The following is an 18,649-nucleotide window of genomic DNA, read 5'->3' on the forward strand; positions in this document are numbered from 1 at the left end:
TTCACAAGAAGAGTTCTCCACTCCTCTACTCATTGTAGAATACCTTATGCCACCAGACTTGAAATTCTAGAACTAGAAAACCTTGAATTACGCCGTCTTCGGTCTGATTTAAGCATGGTATATAAAATCATACATTGCAATGTCCTGTCAATGAATACTTCAGCTTCAACCATAACAACACAAGAGCACACAATAGATACAAACTCAAAGTTAACCGCACCAAACTTGATTGCAGGAAATACGACTTCAGCAATAGAGTGGTCAATGTCTGGAATACTCTACCCGACTCTGTAGTTTCTTCCCCAAACCCCAAAAACTTTAACCTTAGACTGTCTACTATTGACCTCACCCCTTTCCTAAGAGGTCTGTAGGGGGCGTGCATAAAGCGCACCAACGTGCCTACCGTCCCTGTCCTATTGTTTCTCTTATTCTTCTTTTATTTTTCTTATATGTACCCATTTCATGTATTCACAACTATGTATACACTTATACTTATTATCTTGTAAACAATTGGCAAATCAAATAAATAAATAAATAAATAAATAAAATAAATAAATAAATAAATAAATAATTGAATCCTTTGGTTAGGACATCTGTTTCTGTTTTGGTGAGTTCTCTGTTGGAAACGTTGTACACTAATTGTTTCAGGTGTTGTTGTGAGTTGTTGGGGTTTTCTTGTCATGTTCTAATTTCTTTAATTTTTCAAGAGTTTTTCCTGTTTGTAAGTGGTTTCAGATTCAGATCTCCAAGTTGTAAGTTGTTTTATCTTGTCCCAAAGTAGAGGTGGATTTTGCTGCTCAATTCCAGGTGTAGTGCTAGCAAATCTTTGTTTAACTGATCTAATTGAAATCTCTTACTGTGGAGCTCGTTCCTTAGTAGAGCCATTTCAGTTCTTTTCAGGATACGTTTAGTGGCTGCTGTGCTTTGATGAAATGTTAATTTGAAGCAGGTTGGTGTAGTATTGTTGTCTCTGCAGCTGCGTAGGAATTGGAGGTCACATAGTATTCCTGCTCTTTTAATTTCCAGTTTCTCGTAGGTTTTGATCTGGCTGTTTATTTCCTCCCGTAGAGGTTTGATATTTGTTTTCTTAAGCTTTGTGGGTACTTACCCCAACCAGGCACCCAGATGAAACCTAGCTTCCTAACTAATGATAGCCGTCCATTTACCCGGAGCCAAGCTGCACTAAAGGCCTCCAATAAAGTAACACAATGTTGCCAGCCAATCAAGATACAAAAGAGCCAAAAAACAGACAGAAGATATTAGAAACACCAATCAAGCAGAACACAGCAAACTCCAAGACCAATAAACACAGACCAAGACTCTCAACCAATCAGGATGAAGAAAAAACCATTCTGGCACAGCAATAGGCTGCCCAAATTCAAATCTGAAACCACTGTAAAAGTCTGACTCACAGATGAACACTATACAGAAGCCTGATGATGGCAGATGAGATTCTGCTGAAACGTCGCTACAACTTTAAAAGCACAACTACTATGACGTGGGAAAATACCGAACAAAGCTGAATGTCATACATGTAAGTACCGAAAACTTAAGAAAACAAATATCAAACCTCTATGGGAGGAAATAAACAGCCAGATCAAAACCTACGAGAAACTGGAAATTAAAAGAGCAGGAATACTATGTGATACTATTTATATATATATAAATTCTAGAGAAGAATGAGGTGCTTATCCACATCCATCTCCCATGAGCCTCAAACAGTTTGAAGGTAGAGCCACTCAACTGAAAAGAGTCCAGCAGCAAAATCCATAAACATCCCATCTCTGCTTTTCTCCCCATCTCATGAGTTGATACCACTTCTATTTCAAACTGGAATACAATCCCTCACGTTGGTCACTACCCATGCTGAGTCCAGCCTCTTTGATCTTTAAAGCAGAACTTTGAGGGGTGTTTCCTTAACCTTTTAAGTTATTGCTCTTGCTAATAATATACTCTTTCAGCCTTGGAACCTGAATTCATCCTCAGATTCGCTTTCCTGCTGGGCTCGCTCATTTGTTGTTACAGGGCAGACTGGAAAAACACTTCTGCCTCTCCCACCTCCAGCCCCCTCCCTGCACCTAGCTCAAATAAATTGTCAAAATAAAGTACAAAATGCAATGGGTTGCACCAATTGGCAAAGAAGGAAGCTATAAAGGCCCTTCTACATTCAAGGATTGCTAGTAGTTGTGTCACATAAGAACTGTTTAGGAGCATTTACACCAGAGGTGGTATTCAGCAGGTTCTGACCAGTTCTGGAGAACCGGTAGCGGAAATTTTGAGTAGTTCAGAGAGCCAGCAAATATCACCTCTGACTGGAGATTTTACAGTATCCTTCCCCTGCCCCGCCCACCAAGCCATGCCCACAGAACTGGTAGTAAAATTTTTTGAATCCCACCACTGATTTACACTAAAAAAATCAAATAGCTTTAAGTACTTTTCAAGTAGCTTTAAGTACAAATAGTCCTCAACTTACGACCACATTTGAGCCCAATGTGCCCCATTTTACAACTTTTCCTGCCACTTTTGTTAGGTGAATCACTGAAGTTGTTAAGTTAGTAACACTTAAGGTTGTTAAGTGAATCTGGCTTCCCCATTGACTTTCCTTGTCAGAAGGCCGCAAAAGAAGATCACATGACACTTGGACACTGCAACTGTCATAAATCCATGCCAGTTGCCAAGCATTCAAATGTTGATCATGTGACCATGAGCATGCTGCAACTGTTGTGTGAAAATAAGTCCTAAGTCACTTTTTTTTCAGTGCTGTTGTAACTTTGAACTGTCACTAAATGAACTGTTGTAAGTCAAGGATTACCTGTGCTAAACCTCTATGCTTGTGTACATGGTACTTTTCCCCAGGAAGGTGACTCTGCTAAATTCAGTTCGATAGCATAAACTTGGCCACATGCAAGCTTCCCTGATGTTTTGGGACTTTATGTCCTACATTATCCTATACCAGTGTTGGCGAACTTTTTTGGCATCGAGTGCTGAAATGGGAGCATGCGTGCGCGTGTGGGAGAGCACTGGAAACTGGAGGAGCAGTTCCCCAGCAGTTCTCCAGTTTCTGGCACGCATGTGCACGCCGGAAACGGGAAGCTCAGTTTCCTGGCACGCACATGGTCTTCCGGCATGTGCCATCTGGTCTTCTGGTTTTTGGAGTGCATGTGTGCAAGAAGACCAGCTGGCTGGTGTGAATGCGCACACCAGAAACCGGAAAAGCAATGGCCAACAGCTGCCGTGCCCAGAGAGATGGCTCTGCATGCCACTTGCAGCACATGTGCCATAGATTCACCATCATGATCCTATACTCTACTTGAATTAAACCATTTTTAGGGAAGGAAGCTGGGAATATGTGAGTAGGAAAGCAAATAGGGACAGGACAGCTTTTGAGAGGAAGTTGGTGAATTGTGGAGATAATCTGCATAGTTTGGGGAGAGGTTTGTTTAACTGATTGTACTGGCCTCCTTTTCCCCTCCTGCATGTATTAATTTTCTTACTTGCCTGAGCAAAGGGTCTAAAATGCACCATCTGAAAGAAGAAGATTATGTTGCACCTGACCGATCTCATGATCGGAGAACAGATGGAACTATATCCCTCAATTCGCAAATCAATTTCTGACTGCACTTTTGAGGGGAAAGAAAGATAGGCATGTATCTAAGTATACTAATTACACTCGAAGCATAAGAATGTGGGAGGAAAGGAGTGGGAGTCAATCTTTTTTTTTAGGACTCCTCACAGAAAGTGAAGAAGTGAAAGTGTAGCACAGAGGACACACAATTAAGGCCAACATCAAGTGATTTATATCAAGGATAGAGGATATAAGATGCTGTTCAGGAACAGAGGTGGCGAAAAGACGATTCTGTAAGGAAAACACCTGAAAGGCAGTGGTGAGTGATAAGTGGCAAGAAAGCAGACAAGTCAAGATGATGTCTGTATCCCTGGAATTGGCCAACTGATACGAGGTTTTGGAAAACTAACAAGGAAAGAAAGTGAGACCATCCCAAAAATTAACCATCATCTCAACCTTTCCAGAACAATGGAAAAGACCCTCAAATTCTGCAAGGACCAAGAAATACAACATTCTCCTCTGAGATGCAAAATAAGAAAGGCAGTGACAGAAAGAACAGATAAGCTAGATGTGTGCTCTCTTCCTAATGCATGTATCCAGGCTGTAATGAAAAGATTATCAGGTTCATCAAATGGACTGACTGTTCTCCATTCCTGCTTAACCAGGCACAAACAACACTGCTAGAAAAATAGGTTTGGCAGGAAGTGTTTTTTTTTTTAAAAAAAATCTGATCAAGGGAGCTTTAACCCAACCCAGAAAGAAGAGATAAAAAGAGACCTAGACTCAGATAGAAAAGCCCTGGCCATCAGAAACATGGCAAGAAGGATTTGGTTTTTTTCCCTTTTCTTCTCTATATTGACAACTAAGAGATTTAAGCAAGAAACCGGCAAAAATCCACTTTGACATTAACAGGTATTTAAGCTGAAAATAAAATGTCAAAGGGATAATAAAGATTTCTGGATTCTCAAAAACTTTTAAAAGAAGGAAAAAACCCCCAAAAGGGTGGGATCTGGAAAAATGGAGGAGACCACCTGGAAGTGAAAGGAATTAACAGTGAAACTTTAACAGGATTCCTAAAAGATACATTTTAACTGAAACTTTGTAACAAGATAAGAGAATCCCAGGAAGAGAAAGTGGAAAAAAGAAGCAAGAAGAAACAGTTTTGGATTATTTGGATTACTTGGTGATTTTTGGATTTTTGGCTATTGGATTTAAAGGACTAAAATTAATCAGGTGGTTGTTTAATTGAGAATGGAACTTAAAAAAACAGAAAGAAGATGCACAAGAAGGAAGAGGTTCTTTTGGCTTCGTATTTCAATTTTTAGAAATGGAGATCCTGAACTATGAGAAACAACAAGAAATGCCTGTAGAACAAGAAGGGCCATCTTCAATGACCAAGTATTTCTATGTGGGGAAAAGAAAGGAAAGAGGGGGAAAGAGAGTGAAAAAATTAAGATCTGAAAAAACAACTCAAAAAAAGAATAGTTTGAAAAGTAATTACAACATTAGGAAGAAACAAGAGAGGATTACAGAAGAGAGAATCAGAATTAGAGAGAGAAGGGGTCAAAAAGGGAAGGGAGAAGAAGAGGGGGAAGAAGGAAAGGAAAAGAAATTATAAAGGACAGAAACAGGACATAGAGGAACAGGGAAAACGTACAAGACACAGAGATAATGGGTGAAAACTTAATTGAAAGGGGGATTCTGCAAGGGTACATAAGATAGTATTGTTATATTAGAAATAGAAATGAACTTTGAAAATATGAAACAAGTGTGATTAAAATGATAGATAAAATACTCATTGTAATGCAATGGAATGTTTAATAAATAAATGAAATAAAGAGAATGGGAGAATGAAATTAGGAAAGGAGGGGAACATTTTAATTATTATAAATGTGTTATAAAAATTGAAGTGAAAAGGAATATAAAAGAAGCATGAAAAAATTATGGAAATATTATAAGTGTTCCTAGAAGTATGATATCCTATTGAAAAGAAATGTTAAAGATGTCAAAGATTATAACTAACATTAATGATAGAGCTGAATTGGAATAGAATAAGTATCTTATTTATTATTGTTATATATATATATTCTCTTTAAGAACTTAGTGCGTATTTTAAGAATGTACCAAGCAGAATTCGACTGGAAGTTATGTGTTATATTGAATGTTATAATTGTAAAGGCATAAATTGAAGTTTAAATAAGAGCTGAATGGATACAAATTAAAAGATACAAAGGTGTCATACTCCAATTAGTAACTACAGGGAAAATTTTTGTTTAATGAGAAAAGAAAATATGAAATAGAAACAGGACAGACAAAAGTATGAATATGATGACTAGAAAGGTATTGAAACTTAGAAAAAGATATAAATGAATTTAGAAAGGAATGAGATAATTAAAAGTAAGGTTGAGAAAACTAAGGGAAGGGAAAATTATTGAGAAAATGTTAAAATAGTAATAAGATATGGAATAGAACACAAAGATGAATATGAAATTGAATTTGTGTCTGTATGGAGAAGTGATAACCTGGGACCATGCTATTCTCAAAAAAAAAGAAGAAGAAGAAGAAGAAGAAATTTTACTTGTATTATGTTTTGTGAAAACCCAAATAAAATTTTTATATATATAAAAAAAGAAACATGGCAGGACAGTCAAAGAACTTTTAAGGCAGGAAAGGGGACACGGAAAGGTCCAGTGTATGTAGCATCAGTAGTGGGATTCAGCCAGTTTGCACCACTTCAAACGAACTGGTTGTTAATTTTCTGAGCAGTTTGGTGAACTGGTTGTTGGAAGAAATCATTAGGGCAGAGAACCGATTGTTAAATTATTTGAATCCCACCACTGTATGGAGATCAATTGTAACATCCTTAGGGCCAATTGTTTGTACATTTGTGCCCAGGATATGGATAATAAACAGGAGGAGGGCACTCATGATTGTGCCTTCGCATCACATAAACCTCATGGGATGAGAATGAAGGATATAAAACTTAAGAGATCTAATGTGGCTTTCTACGTAAAAAAGCTATGTGCCTCTAAACCAATTTCTCTTAATGCCACAGTTATGTGGCAAGCATTAGAATAAGATTAAAAGAGGCTAGAAACCAAAGTGATATTAATGCGGAAGTTTACCATAAGCCAGTGAGAAGATGTAGACAATGCCTTTCTAAATCAAATCACCAAGTGCTTAGATAATAGCAGCAAAGTGAGACATTAACTGACCCTGATAATTACTGGAAGGCTACCTCAGCTAAGAATCTGAACAGATTACTCATCTCTCTTGTTTACAATTTCATTTTTCAGAAGGTAGATGAAAGATCAAGGTGATTGGCTATTCTGGAACTGGTAGATGGACAAGATAACTAGAGGAAGAAGATACTTAAAAGAGAAATCAGTCCATATCCTGGACTTCACGAAGGCAAATTTTAAGAATTCAGATGAAAGGTGGACAGCACAGGGTAATATAAAAGACCAGAATGAAATAAGATGACCAAGGAATGCAAAATGTAATGGGGAAGGAGGGGAGAGTTATGTTCAAAATGAAAATCAGAGATGCTGTTGATCTGTTGCTTGGGGAAATAATAATGGGGAATAGGGCTAAGATGGAATTGCTTAGGACCTGTTTCTCTCTTCTCTCAGAGGAAGGCCCCTCCTAATATGTCTGATAGCTTAGAGATGAAAAAGAACCCACCTTGCTATCTTAAATGAATACAGGTCTTCAAAACCAAGTGTTGAGGTAAGGTTCAAGGTTCATTCTCTGGGCTTGTGGATTGGTTTCCAAACGTTTCTTTATCAGGCAAGGTAACATCTTCAGCAGAGTTTAGAGCAGGGGTCGCCAACCTTTTGGACCTCAGGGACCACCAAACTCATAATTTTAAATCCCGAGGACCAGAGACCCTGGAAAAATCCCCCCAAAAAGTCTGCAGGAAAATTCCCCACTCCGTTTTCCTACCAATCAATCATTCTTTATTTGGGATTGCAGGATACCATCTCCAGTTCTGTTCTCGGGGGTGGGGGTGGGGGGGAGAGACTTTTGGCTTCATGCAAGAAAGCAGCAGAAGCAGCAGAAGTCTTTCTTTCTCTCCCCCAAACTTTGCCAGAAATGAGTCTTTGTGAGACTTGTTGCACCAGCGCAGCCTCTTGGAGCAGGATGCCTTGCAGGGTCCCAAAAACTGGTGGAGTTTGGGGGAGAGAAAGAAAGACTTTTGCTGTTTTCCTTGTGTGCAGCCAAAAGCAGAAGAAGAAAGAAGCAGAAAGAAGCAGGCCAGTGGCCAGGCCAGGCGCTTGGGGTGAGTGGAGCAAGTTCCCCCCTCTGTCTTTCCCCCCCTCCCCTCACGACCTTGTGTTGTTTGCAATGCAAGCGACGCAAGCCTTGTGTTCCCGCAGGCCATGTGGGTGGTGCAGCCTTGTGTTCCTGCGTAGCCTGGATTAGTTAGTTAGTTTACTTTATTGTCATTGCACCTCGTACAATGAAATCACACACCATCTTCAGTGCACATCATGACCATGAAATTAAACACAAACACACATCCTTCACCCTCCACATTAATTGCTTGGGGGTGTGTGCTTTGGGGGGTGACGTTTCTCTGCGGACCACCAAAATTTTCTCGCAGACCACCACTGGTCCCTGGCGACCACTGGGGCTCCAGGGCCATCATAAGACCCATCACAAGACCTTTACTTGACACACCCACACCTAACGCCCTTATAAACAGAAGAACATTGACATCCCCTAATGTCAGTGAAGCTGAAGATGTTACCTAGTCTGGTAACAAAACTTTCAGAAACCAACCACAAGTTCAGAGAACGAACTTTCACCCCATCCTACACTTGAGCTACAGATATTCGCTACTCCTGCAAGTGTTAAGAGCTGGCAGAAGTCATCTCAGGTCCGCTGATTGTAATTGCCAAAAACTCCTGAAGAATAGATGAATAGATGCTAGAAGACTGGAAGAAAGCAAAAATGGCCCTAATAGATGAAAAGGGCAAAGTACTGGAATGGACTGTCTTTAAGTGGTTAGATAAGGTGACCAACTGTCCTCCTTTAGGGAGGACAGTCCTCCTTGTGTAAGTTCTGTCCTCTCTAGAAAAATGTCCTCCTACATGTCTTCCTTTTTGATATTTGAAGACTAATCTGTAAATCTCTGTATTTGATTGATGCCAATCCGATCCGTTGTGTGTGATGTGACGTATTTGTATTCGACATGAAGATTCGTCAAGGCTCGGTACAGTGCGGTGAGACGCGATTATGAGACACATGCACTCCACACAGGAGAATTGTTTTGAGAGAGTGTGCCATGTGCAAGAGTGCACCATGCGCAAGAGTGCGCCACGTGCAAGAGTGCACCATGTGCAAGAGTGAGCCGCACGCAAGTGGCTTTGTTTTTTTTTCTTCAATTTATTTGTGTCCTCCTTTTCATTGTAAAAAAAAGTTGATCACCTTAGGTTAGAAAGATTGCTACTATTATCAGGAAGCAGCCTGGGCTTGTCAGGCTTTTACCTCTTCTTTTCTACCAGAGTAACTAATTTGGTCGAGCAAGGGATGTTGCATATTGGATGTCGCATATCTTAGTAAGGAATTTGTCAAAGCACCTCATAAAAATTCTGCAGGCAAGATAAATATGGGTTGGAGGGCTCTGTAGCCCAGAGGTCCCAAAGAAGGTTAGTAATGGTTCTGCGTTGAACTGGAGGGCTCCCAAGAGCTTCATCCTTGGCCCAATACTATTTGATATGTTTATAAATGATCTATACAGCTGAACAGAATGACCTGCTCTTTGCAGAAGCCAAAGGTGGAATGAAGACCCATGGGTTGAAATAAAAAGGGTGGAGGTTGTGGGGCGGGGAGGAGGAGAGAAATTAAGATTGAATAGCAGAAAGAAAATATCCCAACTAAAAGAGAGGCAAGACAAGAAGTAGTTGGCCAAGAACAGTGGAGTGATTATCATTTTCAAATGTGGTCAGAGGTTTTACTGGATTTGATGATGACCCATTAAATTTATGCCAGAATATACAAAGTGACTTCTATTACGCTCTAGTTTGACTGTAAATCTCCTCCTATTCTGATGAAAAATAAAACAAAAATAAGGAATGCTGAAATGTGACAGACTCATTGTTTTTTTTTTATTCCAAACCTCAAACTAAATCTGATCATGAAGTGGGATCACAGTGCCCAAGAATAATCAATACCGAATCAGTCCATTTCCCTAGTTCTGGATTGAGGCTCAAAAACAGATCGAGTGATGCCCAAGCACCCATTTCTGTGGCTTACTGTATATCCCAGAGAAGGTTAGACAGGTCTAAAGAAACTCACAACAATTTGTGTTCCAAAGCATCCTTTCTCTTCTTGCCATATCTTCTGCAGGGAACTCCACAAGGCACAGTGCCAGCTAAGATGATTATTCATCACATCATGCTATCCACTTACATCACAAAGGTTCACTGCCAAATAAAAGTGCAAGTCTACGTGTGATGGGGCAGGAGTCCAACGGTTTGGGCAGACGGCACTCATCAGCTTTGATTTTTTTAAATGTCTATGTTGTGCCTCTCCGGCAGCCCCACCCTTGCATTGTTAACATTGTTAGGTTGAGTCTGTTAGAAGGAAACTTCTTTTGGTGTGCATGAGCAGATTGGGAGAAAAGGGGCAGTGGTGAAATTCTATCTTCTTACAAATAAATCAAGAAAAAGAACTTTATGCAATTTTTATTTGTTGGGAAAAATCTTAAATGTCTTCTCTCTCTCTCTCTCTCTCTCTCTCTCTCTCCTCTCTCTCTCTCTCTCTCTCTCTCTCGTGTGTACATGTGCGTGTGTGCAAGTAATGTATTGAGAATCATTAGAGCCACTGTTGATATAGTAGGTTACTGTTCCTGTATGCAATTCCTGTTTTAAGTATTAGCAAATTATACAGAATAAAATCATGACCAGTTGGAAAATACAAAGTGTTGATTATGGAATCAGAATAGCTCCTTTGGGTTCTCAAATACGAGACACTTATTCTAGGAAGAAGTGCACAATGTGTGGTACTTCAAATGTTGCAGAAACCTCAGTTGCCAGCTGTCCTAGCCAGCATGACAGACAATCATATGGGATATTAGGAGAATACTGACTTAGTAGTGTGAGGCTATGCATTGGAGACTCTGCTCATTGGATTTATCAAGCCTGCATCTGAAGGACCTGATTAACATGCAGGTCACACCGGTGCTCATTCGGTCTTCAAACGTGCACATGGGACTTTAAGCTTTATCAGCCATTCCTGTCTGAACATTCTCATCTGAGTTGGTCTTTGACCAACTTACTCTTACTCAAACCATCCCTAAGCATAAATCTTATGCTCTTCTTTATACATGGGAATACAACAACTTCATCTGCTTTATTAGAATTAATAGATATAAATAAAAGAGCCAGTGTTCATAAGGCTGAGAAACAAGGAAACATCTAAAGAATTTACTGTTTGGAAAGCCTTCAGATCATGGAATTTCATAATCTCCTACTCATATTGGAGAGATTAAGGTTTAAGAACAGTTGGCAAACTATTTAGTTGCCAGATATTTGAGGGGGCGAGGAGGATCAGCTTTGATGAAGTAGTCTTTCTCCGTAGGTAATTGTGTAAAAAAATATGTTTAAGTAGAAGAATTCCATGCTTTCAGCATTATTCACACATCTTTGGAATCCTCTTATCCTATTTATATTGCTCATTTTTCCCCTGGGGAGGAATCCAAATTTCCAGTGCTGATTTCTCAGGAAAAGAGAATATGTTGCATGTAGTGGTGTACCCAGAGGAGAGGGGGGTTAGTTGATGGACAGAACATGATGCAAAGCCTACTTATGTTCTACATGTGTTGTAATGTCATGTGTTATGTGTGAAAGGGAGAAGCTTGCAGCATCAATAGGCATACATTACTTTGATGAAAAAGAGTTACATGCAGGTGATCCTAAATCTACTTATCGAAAAAAGTCTTATACCGTTACCCAAGATTTGGGACAATTTTTTTTTAATCACAACAGGCTGCACAAGCATAGATGGACCAACAGCCTCATTTCTTTACTGCAGCATCATTTGATTTGCACATTATTATTGTCGTGACACATCCATTCCCCGATCTAAGACAACGTATCAAAATAGCCAGAGCAAAGCATAGATGGTTCACCCTCAAATTAGTACTGGGGTGACAAGGCAATATGCAACCCTGAAGTACAAAATAAAGTATGCCTCTTCCAAACCTGATTTGCATTCCAAATTTTATTCTCCAGAGTCTTGGCCTCTAGCGACATTATAAGTTAGTAATGTGTCCAGTGTAATGTTCACAGCCTCATTGTTCAGTAGGGTTGAGGGTTTTTTTTTCCTGCCTACACTTAATGCAAACTGTTCCTACTTACCAGTATTATGGAATATTTGACCCCCACTGACCCCAGGCAGGAGGCACAGTTGTGCAAGACATAATTTAATGTACACAGAGGATTGCTTTCCGATTTGATTTTGAAAGTGAGCATCGAGACAGTGAACCAAGCAAATCTGCTACACACACATTTTCATTCTCCCCTCTTGCCAGTTTTTCTAAATAGCATTCAACTGAGGTCCCAATTATGCACACATGGGTCTTTGCACCCTGCAAAAAGCTTATTGATTTCAAGGCAGTACAGACAAGTACAATTTCAGGGTCAGGACCTTATAGTTGTTGTTTGTACTGTCTAGGACATAGCTTGTTTATTTTGGACATTAAGGGAGAGTCCCATTACGCCGAATTAAAGCTCTATTTCACTAAGAGACAGATGGGTGAGTGAGACTTCTTAAAAATATGACTCACTTACTTTAAAAAAAAGATTTCAATATCCACATAAGACTTCTCCTGAAGCCCAAAGCTCAAGTACTAATAATCACTGCAACTATGATCCCAGAGATCTATTTATCATTTTAGACTTTAGGAAAGATCATAGTTAAAATAGGGACCTTTTGGAAAGAGGCTGACTCGCTTATGCTAGCTGACTTCTATTTTTGGTGGGCAGAACCAAGGGAGATAAGGTGAACAATAATCCCCTTCTACAGCCAAGAAGAAATAAAGCAAAAGAAGAAGAAGAAGAAGAAAAGAAGAAGAAGAGGAGGAGGGAGGAGGAGGAGGAGGAGGAGGAGGGAGGAGGGAGGAGGAGGAGGGGAGAGGAGAGGGAGAAGAGATAACATATTCCTTCTCTAAGGAAATACCCATAATACTGATATGAAATTGAGATGTACTTGTAAGTAATTTCTAGTACAGTATATTGCATACTTGATAATGATACATTTTGGTAAGTCCTATTGTAGGTCTCTTTGGTTTTGGCTTAGCATGATCCCAGCCACTGCAATTTGGAAAACCATATTTTACAACTTAAGCACTATCAGTGAATCCAGCTAAAAATATGTAGCAGATCATAATTAAAACGGGGTTTATACAGTAACAGAATTCAACTGCAGCTCAAAAAATCCCTCATTTTTGAATGGGAAGGAATTCAGATTCAGTTCAGATTCAGCCTTATCAATTCAGCCATGCCTTGACTATTCTGGCTTAACAGATTAACAGAGTTGGAAGGGACCTTGTAGGTCATCTAGTCCAACCCCCCATCCAAGCAGGACACCCTACACCAGGGGTCCCCAAACTTGGCAACTTTAAGACTTGTGGACTTCAACTCCCAGAATTCTCTAGCCAGCTAAGTCTTAAAGTTGTCAAGTTTGGAGACCTTTGCCCTATACCATTTCTGACAAATGGTAGTCCAGTCTCTTCTTGAAAGCCTCCAGTGATGAAGCTCCCACAACTTCCGAAGGCGAGCTGTTCCATCGGTTGATTTTTCTCACTATCAGAAAATTTCTCCTTATTTCTAGGTTGAATCTCTCGAGTACTAATGATGTTTGAAACTGAAACTCAGTGGACTTGGAGAAAATAACTGGCCCAAATTGGACTCTGTGGTTGAATATAGACTTGAACCTTGAGTGTCCCTGATCCAAGTCTCCCACCTCAATTGCTACCTAAAACATACTAGTTTTCATGCTGGATTGGATTTAGGCATAAATGTTTACTTATACCAGAACATGTATGCTACCTCCAGCGAACGACTCTAGATTGTTACAATAGGGTAAAAAAAAATCACATACCACAATAAACGGTTAAACATTAAAATCAACAGTTAACACCAACCACATGACTTCTCAGCTAAGTAAATAATTTTTCATGGATTGGCTGCCAAACTGCACTTCCAGTCCCAACAGCCCTTTAAAAGAAGGTGCTTTCTGAATTTTGAATTTTGATTTGGTCTCCCTTCACCTCTCCCAAGGGAGAGATTCTCAGCCCACCTTCTTGGTTTCTGTGGAATAAAGGGGCAGACTCTTCCTGGGTCAGATGGCCCCAAAGATAACAATAATCATGTCTGAATGAAACATGGATTTCTTTGACAAGGGCACCAGCTTCAGATTTCTTGCATCTGAACCAAGTAATGCACAGAACAGGAGTTATGATTTAAATGTGCAATTCAGGAAAGCCAAAGTTTAATTTAGAACAATGGTTCTTAAACTGTTTGACTCAATTACTCCTGACCTCAGTCTCAAATAATATCATTACCACCCCCAGTTTCAAAACCCAGAGTGTTGTTTTATTCAAGCATAGCAGCAGTTCCATAGTGGATCCTCAACTCACAGACAAACAATTAAACACTAGTCCATTAGCCCTAGGATATACTCAAATTATCCCTTTGGGAGTAACTGGTCTACTAGAGAACAGAACCAAAATTCTTCCCATTTACATATAAATAATGAATAGAAAGGAATAACTATGGAATTATTATTATAATAAATTACAGAATCATTAAATCACAGAATAATTAAATCAAATAATTGCATATAAAAGGTCTTATAGGCAGTCTTACTATAATATTTCGGAAGCCATTCTCTCTGAATCTATTTATGGAGTCTTGGGAATCCAAATCTTTGGGAATCCAAAGTTCTTCTCTTGTATTCTTTAATACACCCTTAATCTGTTATTGCAATGACGGCAGTAGTTTATACTCCTGGCGCCCCAGAAAGACTACATTTGCACATTTTATTAAACCATGGGTTTTTGATCATTGGTTATTAATAAAACCAGTTTGCTAGTCTGAAACACAGTAGGACACAAACCTGGTTTATAGATCGCAATGCCTGGGTTTACAGAAGAAGCTACAACTAGAATAAAGCAAGCCATGCTACAGTATGGGACTTGTGTACTCCATCATCTATTGGAATGATATTCAATATTTTACATTGTGGAAGCGGGTAACCCAAAACACACAATAGCACCGATAACTTTCCTTCTTCCAATTCCCTTTGCTTACTAAGATTCACATTAAGATGTATTTGGAATGAGTTAATGGAGAAGTGTGAAAAATATACTGAAATCTTCTCTCTTCATAATACAAACACAGAATTCATCTCCCTTTCCCGGTTCCCACTACTTTGTACACCAAGAGCCAAGAAAGAAAGAACATTTCCAGCGTTCTTTTCGCATTATGTCAACCCGGATTCAGTGACAGTTTGCAAGCGGAACACATCTGCTGAGAATTTGGAGGGTGTAAATCCCTGCATAATTCATTACATGGTGTATGGCAACTGCACGGTTCTTTCTTTCTTTATTTTTTAACCACACTTTCCAGTTGCAGCACCCTTCACACTGTCCTGCACTTATATCACAACAAGGCTGAAATACAAATTAACAGCCTGGATGACAACTTCCACGCTCTGGATCAACACCCCCACAGGTGACGAAAGCACACAGATTTGACAGAACGCGACGTTCTCCCTTGTGAAATGAAAGTTATTGTGGTGCTGGAAAGTTGTCACATGCAATGCAAACTCCCCCCGCCCCCCCAGTGTTGCAAGAAAGCTATGTGGCAAAGGTATCACATGATCACGTTCAAGAGCCAAGTTGCATGCAACCTTCGGAGAAGCAAAAGTTCATCCCGAGACGAGAAGATTTGCTTTCATTTCTTAAAATGTTCAGCTAGGCTGGTTACGCTACGTTCACAACCGGTCCACACGAATCATGCCGGTACCTTCAGGAATAACAGATAACGTGGGATAATCGCGGAAGGATTAGGGCTCCACTATGTCAGAGGATCTTCAGAGGATTAACTTCGTCTCATTTATATATCATTAACCATAGAAGTAGCTAAATATCTGGCTTTTCAATTGTCTGCTATCAGCATTAACTTTTTCCTTCAGTTTACAGCAAGAAATCGAATGGCTTGACCTTCTACCACCACCAACCTATTACCTGCAGAAATCCTAATCCCGTCACTTGACTAAATTTGTCAGGATGTGACCAGTTTATTCTCGTCAGGCTGCCACTTGCTAAGCATTATTTTTTCTCTCTTCCTAAGTCTATTCTTCCCCCTTCCACACCTGAGCAGGTTCAGATTTTCAGTCTCCTCCCCAAGTTCAAAACCACGATCGATTAAAACGACCGTTCCTGAATTCGAATTTGTTTTATGCCAGGAAGCGCTGTTTCGAAAGACGGATTTTTGCAACGTTACATCCAGCGCGCTCCCCTCCGAGGCTTTGTCCTCTGAAGCGCTATGATAGTGGGCTCCCCCCCACATTCTCTCTCTCTCTCTCTTTTTTTTTTTAACAAACACCTTTTCTCGAAAAAGTGCAGCTCGATTGCCCAGCGCCCGTGGCCGAAATGGATTGCCTCGAGAATACTGCCGAAGGCATCACGCTTACGGGAGAGTAAGCGCAGGAACGATTAGTCCGCGTGAAAAGAGGGGGGGAAGGGAGACGGAGAGAGAGGGAGGAAAGGGGAGAGGAAGAGAGACGGGGAGAGGGAGACAGGGGGAGAAACGGGAGAGAGGGAGAGAGAGGGGGAGAGGGAGGAAAGGGGAGAGGAAGAGAGACGGGGAGGGAAGAGGGAGAGAAACGGGAAGAGAGAGGGAGAGAAGGAGGAAAGGGGAGAGGAAGAGAGACGGGGAGGGGAAGAGGGAGAGAAACGGGGGAGAGGGAGAGAGGAAGAGGAGAGAAGGAGGAAGAGAGGAAGAGAGAGGAAGGAGAGGAGAGAAGCGGAGAGGAAGAGAGAGGGAGGGGAGGGGAAGAGGGAGAGAACGGGAAGGGAGAGGGAGAGGGGAGAGGGAGAGAGAAGAGGGAGAGAAGGAGGAAAGGGGAGAGGAAGAGAGACGGGAGGGGAAGAGGGAGAGAAACGGGAGAGGGAGAAGAGAGGGAGAAGGAGGAAGGGAGAGGAAGAGAGGGGGAGAGGGAGAGAAAGGGAGAGAGAGGAAGAGGGGAGAGAAGGAGGAAAGGGGAGAGGAAGAGAGACGGGGGGAGAGGGAGAGAAACGGGGGAGAGGAGAGAGAGAGGGAGAGAAGGAGGAAAGGGGAGAGGAAGAGAGAGAGGGGAGGGGAGAGGGAGAGAGGGAGGAGGAGAGAGGGGAGAGAGGAGGAAGGGGAGGGAAGAGAGAGGGGGAGGGGAAGGGAGAGAAAGGGGGAGAGGGGAGAGAGGAAGAGAGGGAGAGAAGGAGGAAAGGGAGGGAAGAGAGAGGGGAGAGGGAGAGAGGGGAGAGGGAGGAAAGGGAGAGGAAGAGAGACGGGGGAGAGGGAGAGAAACGGGGGAGAGAGAGAGGAAGAGAGAGGGGGAGAGAGGGAGACGGGGGGGAGAGGATCAACTCGCAAGCCCGAAGACTATTACCGAAAGAAGTTGCGGAAGAGTTGCGAAATGTGGGTTTTCTTAGATTTCCCAATCATAGAAGATCGCACCAGAGTTGGAAAAAAAAACCAGAAACAAAGTGCAAGGGGAGAAGCAGAACGGCAGTTTACACGAGCAGGGCGGACGCGAGCGAAGTTCCTTTAATGCCACAGCGCGTGTTACTCACCGTCGCTTTGGCCAAGCTTGCTTGCCGGTCCCAGGGACGAGCCCCCGCCTAGCTCCAGCGGGCGCCTCTTTCTTCTAAATCGCACCCATCCCTTCGGAGCAGCCCAGAAAAGATGCCCATTTTCTCTCCCCCGCGGTCGCCGCTCACTCCTCCCTTTCTTCCCCCTCTCCCTCCCTCCCTCCTCCTCCTCCTCCTCCTCCTCTCCTTTAGGTCCAATCAGCCTTGCTCGCTTCTCTTAAAGCCGCAGCATCCTCGGCCGAGCTCGAAGCACTCTGCAAATTGTAGCCCAAGGCTGTTTATCCATAATACCGAACCCCCCCCCCCCCAAGAACGGGGTACGGGAGGTGGAGAGGGGGATAAATTGGTTTTCTTTTCCAGCGGGCTTATTGTAAAGGAGGGAGGCGATGGTGCTTTGGTCATTCGTGAATTGCGTGAGAACGAAAGGCTCTCTCCCTCCCTCCCCTGGGACCCTCAAGCGTGCAGACCGTCCTCTCTTGAAGAAAATGGTTCAGTCCTGCCGGATTTTAAGATGGATTTCGCCAACTTTGAGGCTTTGGAGACGATTTGGATTCTTTGTTCAAAGGAGCCCCCTCTTTGGTGGTTCGTAGGTGGGCTGAGTGAAGGCGTTTGTCAAACAGGCTTTGTAACTAGGGACGGCTGCTTTTCTTCTAAGGTGATGCACCACCTTTGCGTTTGTAAGATGCGGTGGTCGACCAGGAAGAAGGCTAAAGAGTAACACAGAAGCCTGTTGCCAAATATTCACAGCTATACTCAGTTGAAGTTGGTGTTATTTTTCCAAAATAATCAGGGCTTATTTCAGGCTGGGAATCTAGCATGAACTAACCTCTCCTTCATTTCTTTTGTACAGGTAGTCTTCAGCTTATGACTACCATTGAGCCCAACATTGACGTTGCTAAGTGAGAAATGTGTTAAGTGGGCTTTGCTCCCATTTTAGGACTTTTCTTGCCACATTTGTTAAGTGAATCACTTCAGTTGTTAAGTTAGTAACATGGTTGTTAAGTGAACCTGGTTTTTCCCTGTTGATGTTGCCTGTCAGAAGGTTGTAAAAGGTGATCACATGACCCCAGGATACAGCTACCATCATAAATGTGAGTTGGTTTCAAACATCAATGTAAATCATGTGAATGGGGATGCCGCAACAGTCATAAGTGTGAAAAATCATGTTACTTTTTTCCATGCTGTTGTAACTTCAAATGGTCACTAAGTGAACTGTTGTA

At 41.5% G+C, this 18,649-nt stretch overlaps 1 protein-coding gene across 6 annotated transcripts in view; it reads right to left on the reverse strand.

The window, feature by feature from the left end:
- MRAS (muscle RAS oncogene homolog) overlaps positions 1-17,803 on the reverse strand; it is a 65,013-nt gene extending 47,210 nt beyond the window's left edge. Inside the window, exon 1 of one of the 6 annotated variants that reach the window (XM_087950298.1) lies at positions 17,412-17,571. Coding sequence is in view for 1 of the 6 variants with exons in the window: in XM_087950293.1 (XP_087806419.1) it covers positions 17,228-17,283 (56 nt within the window). In the remaining 5 variants the exon portion in view is untranslated. Of the gene's footprint in view, positions 1-15,824; positions 16,309-17,227; positions 17,324-17,411 lie in introns of those variants that run through there. The other 5 variants (XM_087950294.1, XM_087950293.1, XM_087950296.1 and 2 more) reach the window with 5 other exon arrangements.
- Between the last annotated feature and the right edge of the window lie 846 nt (positions 17,804-18,649).

Source organism: Notechis scutatus, chromosome 1, assembly GCF_049901735.1.
Source record: "Notechis scutatus isolate UNSWTSFEM ecotype Mainland chromosome 1, rNotScu1.2, whole genome shotgun sequence".
Lineage (NCBI taxonomy): Eukaryota > Metazoa > Chordata > Lepidosauria > Squamata > Elapidae > Notechis > Notechis scutatus.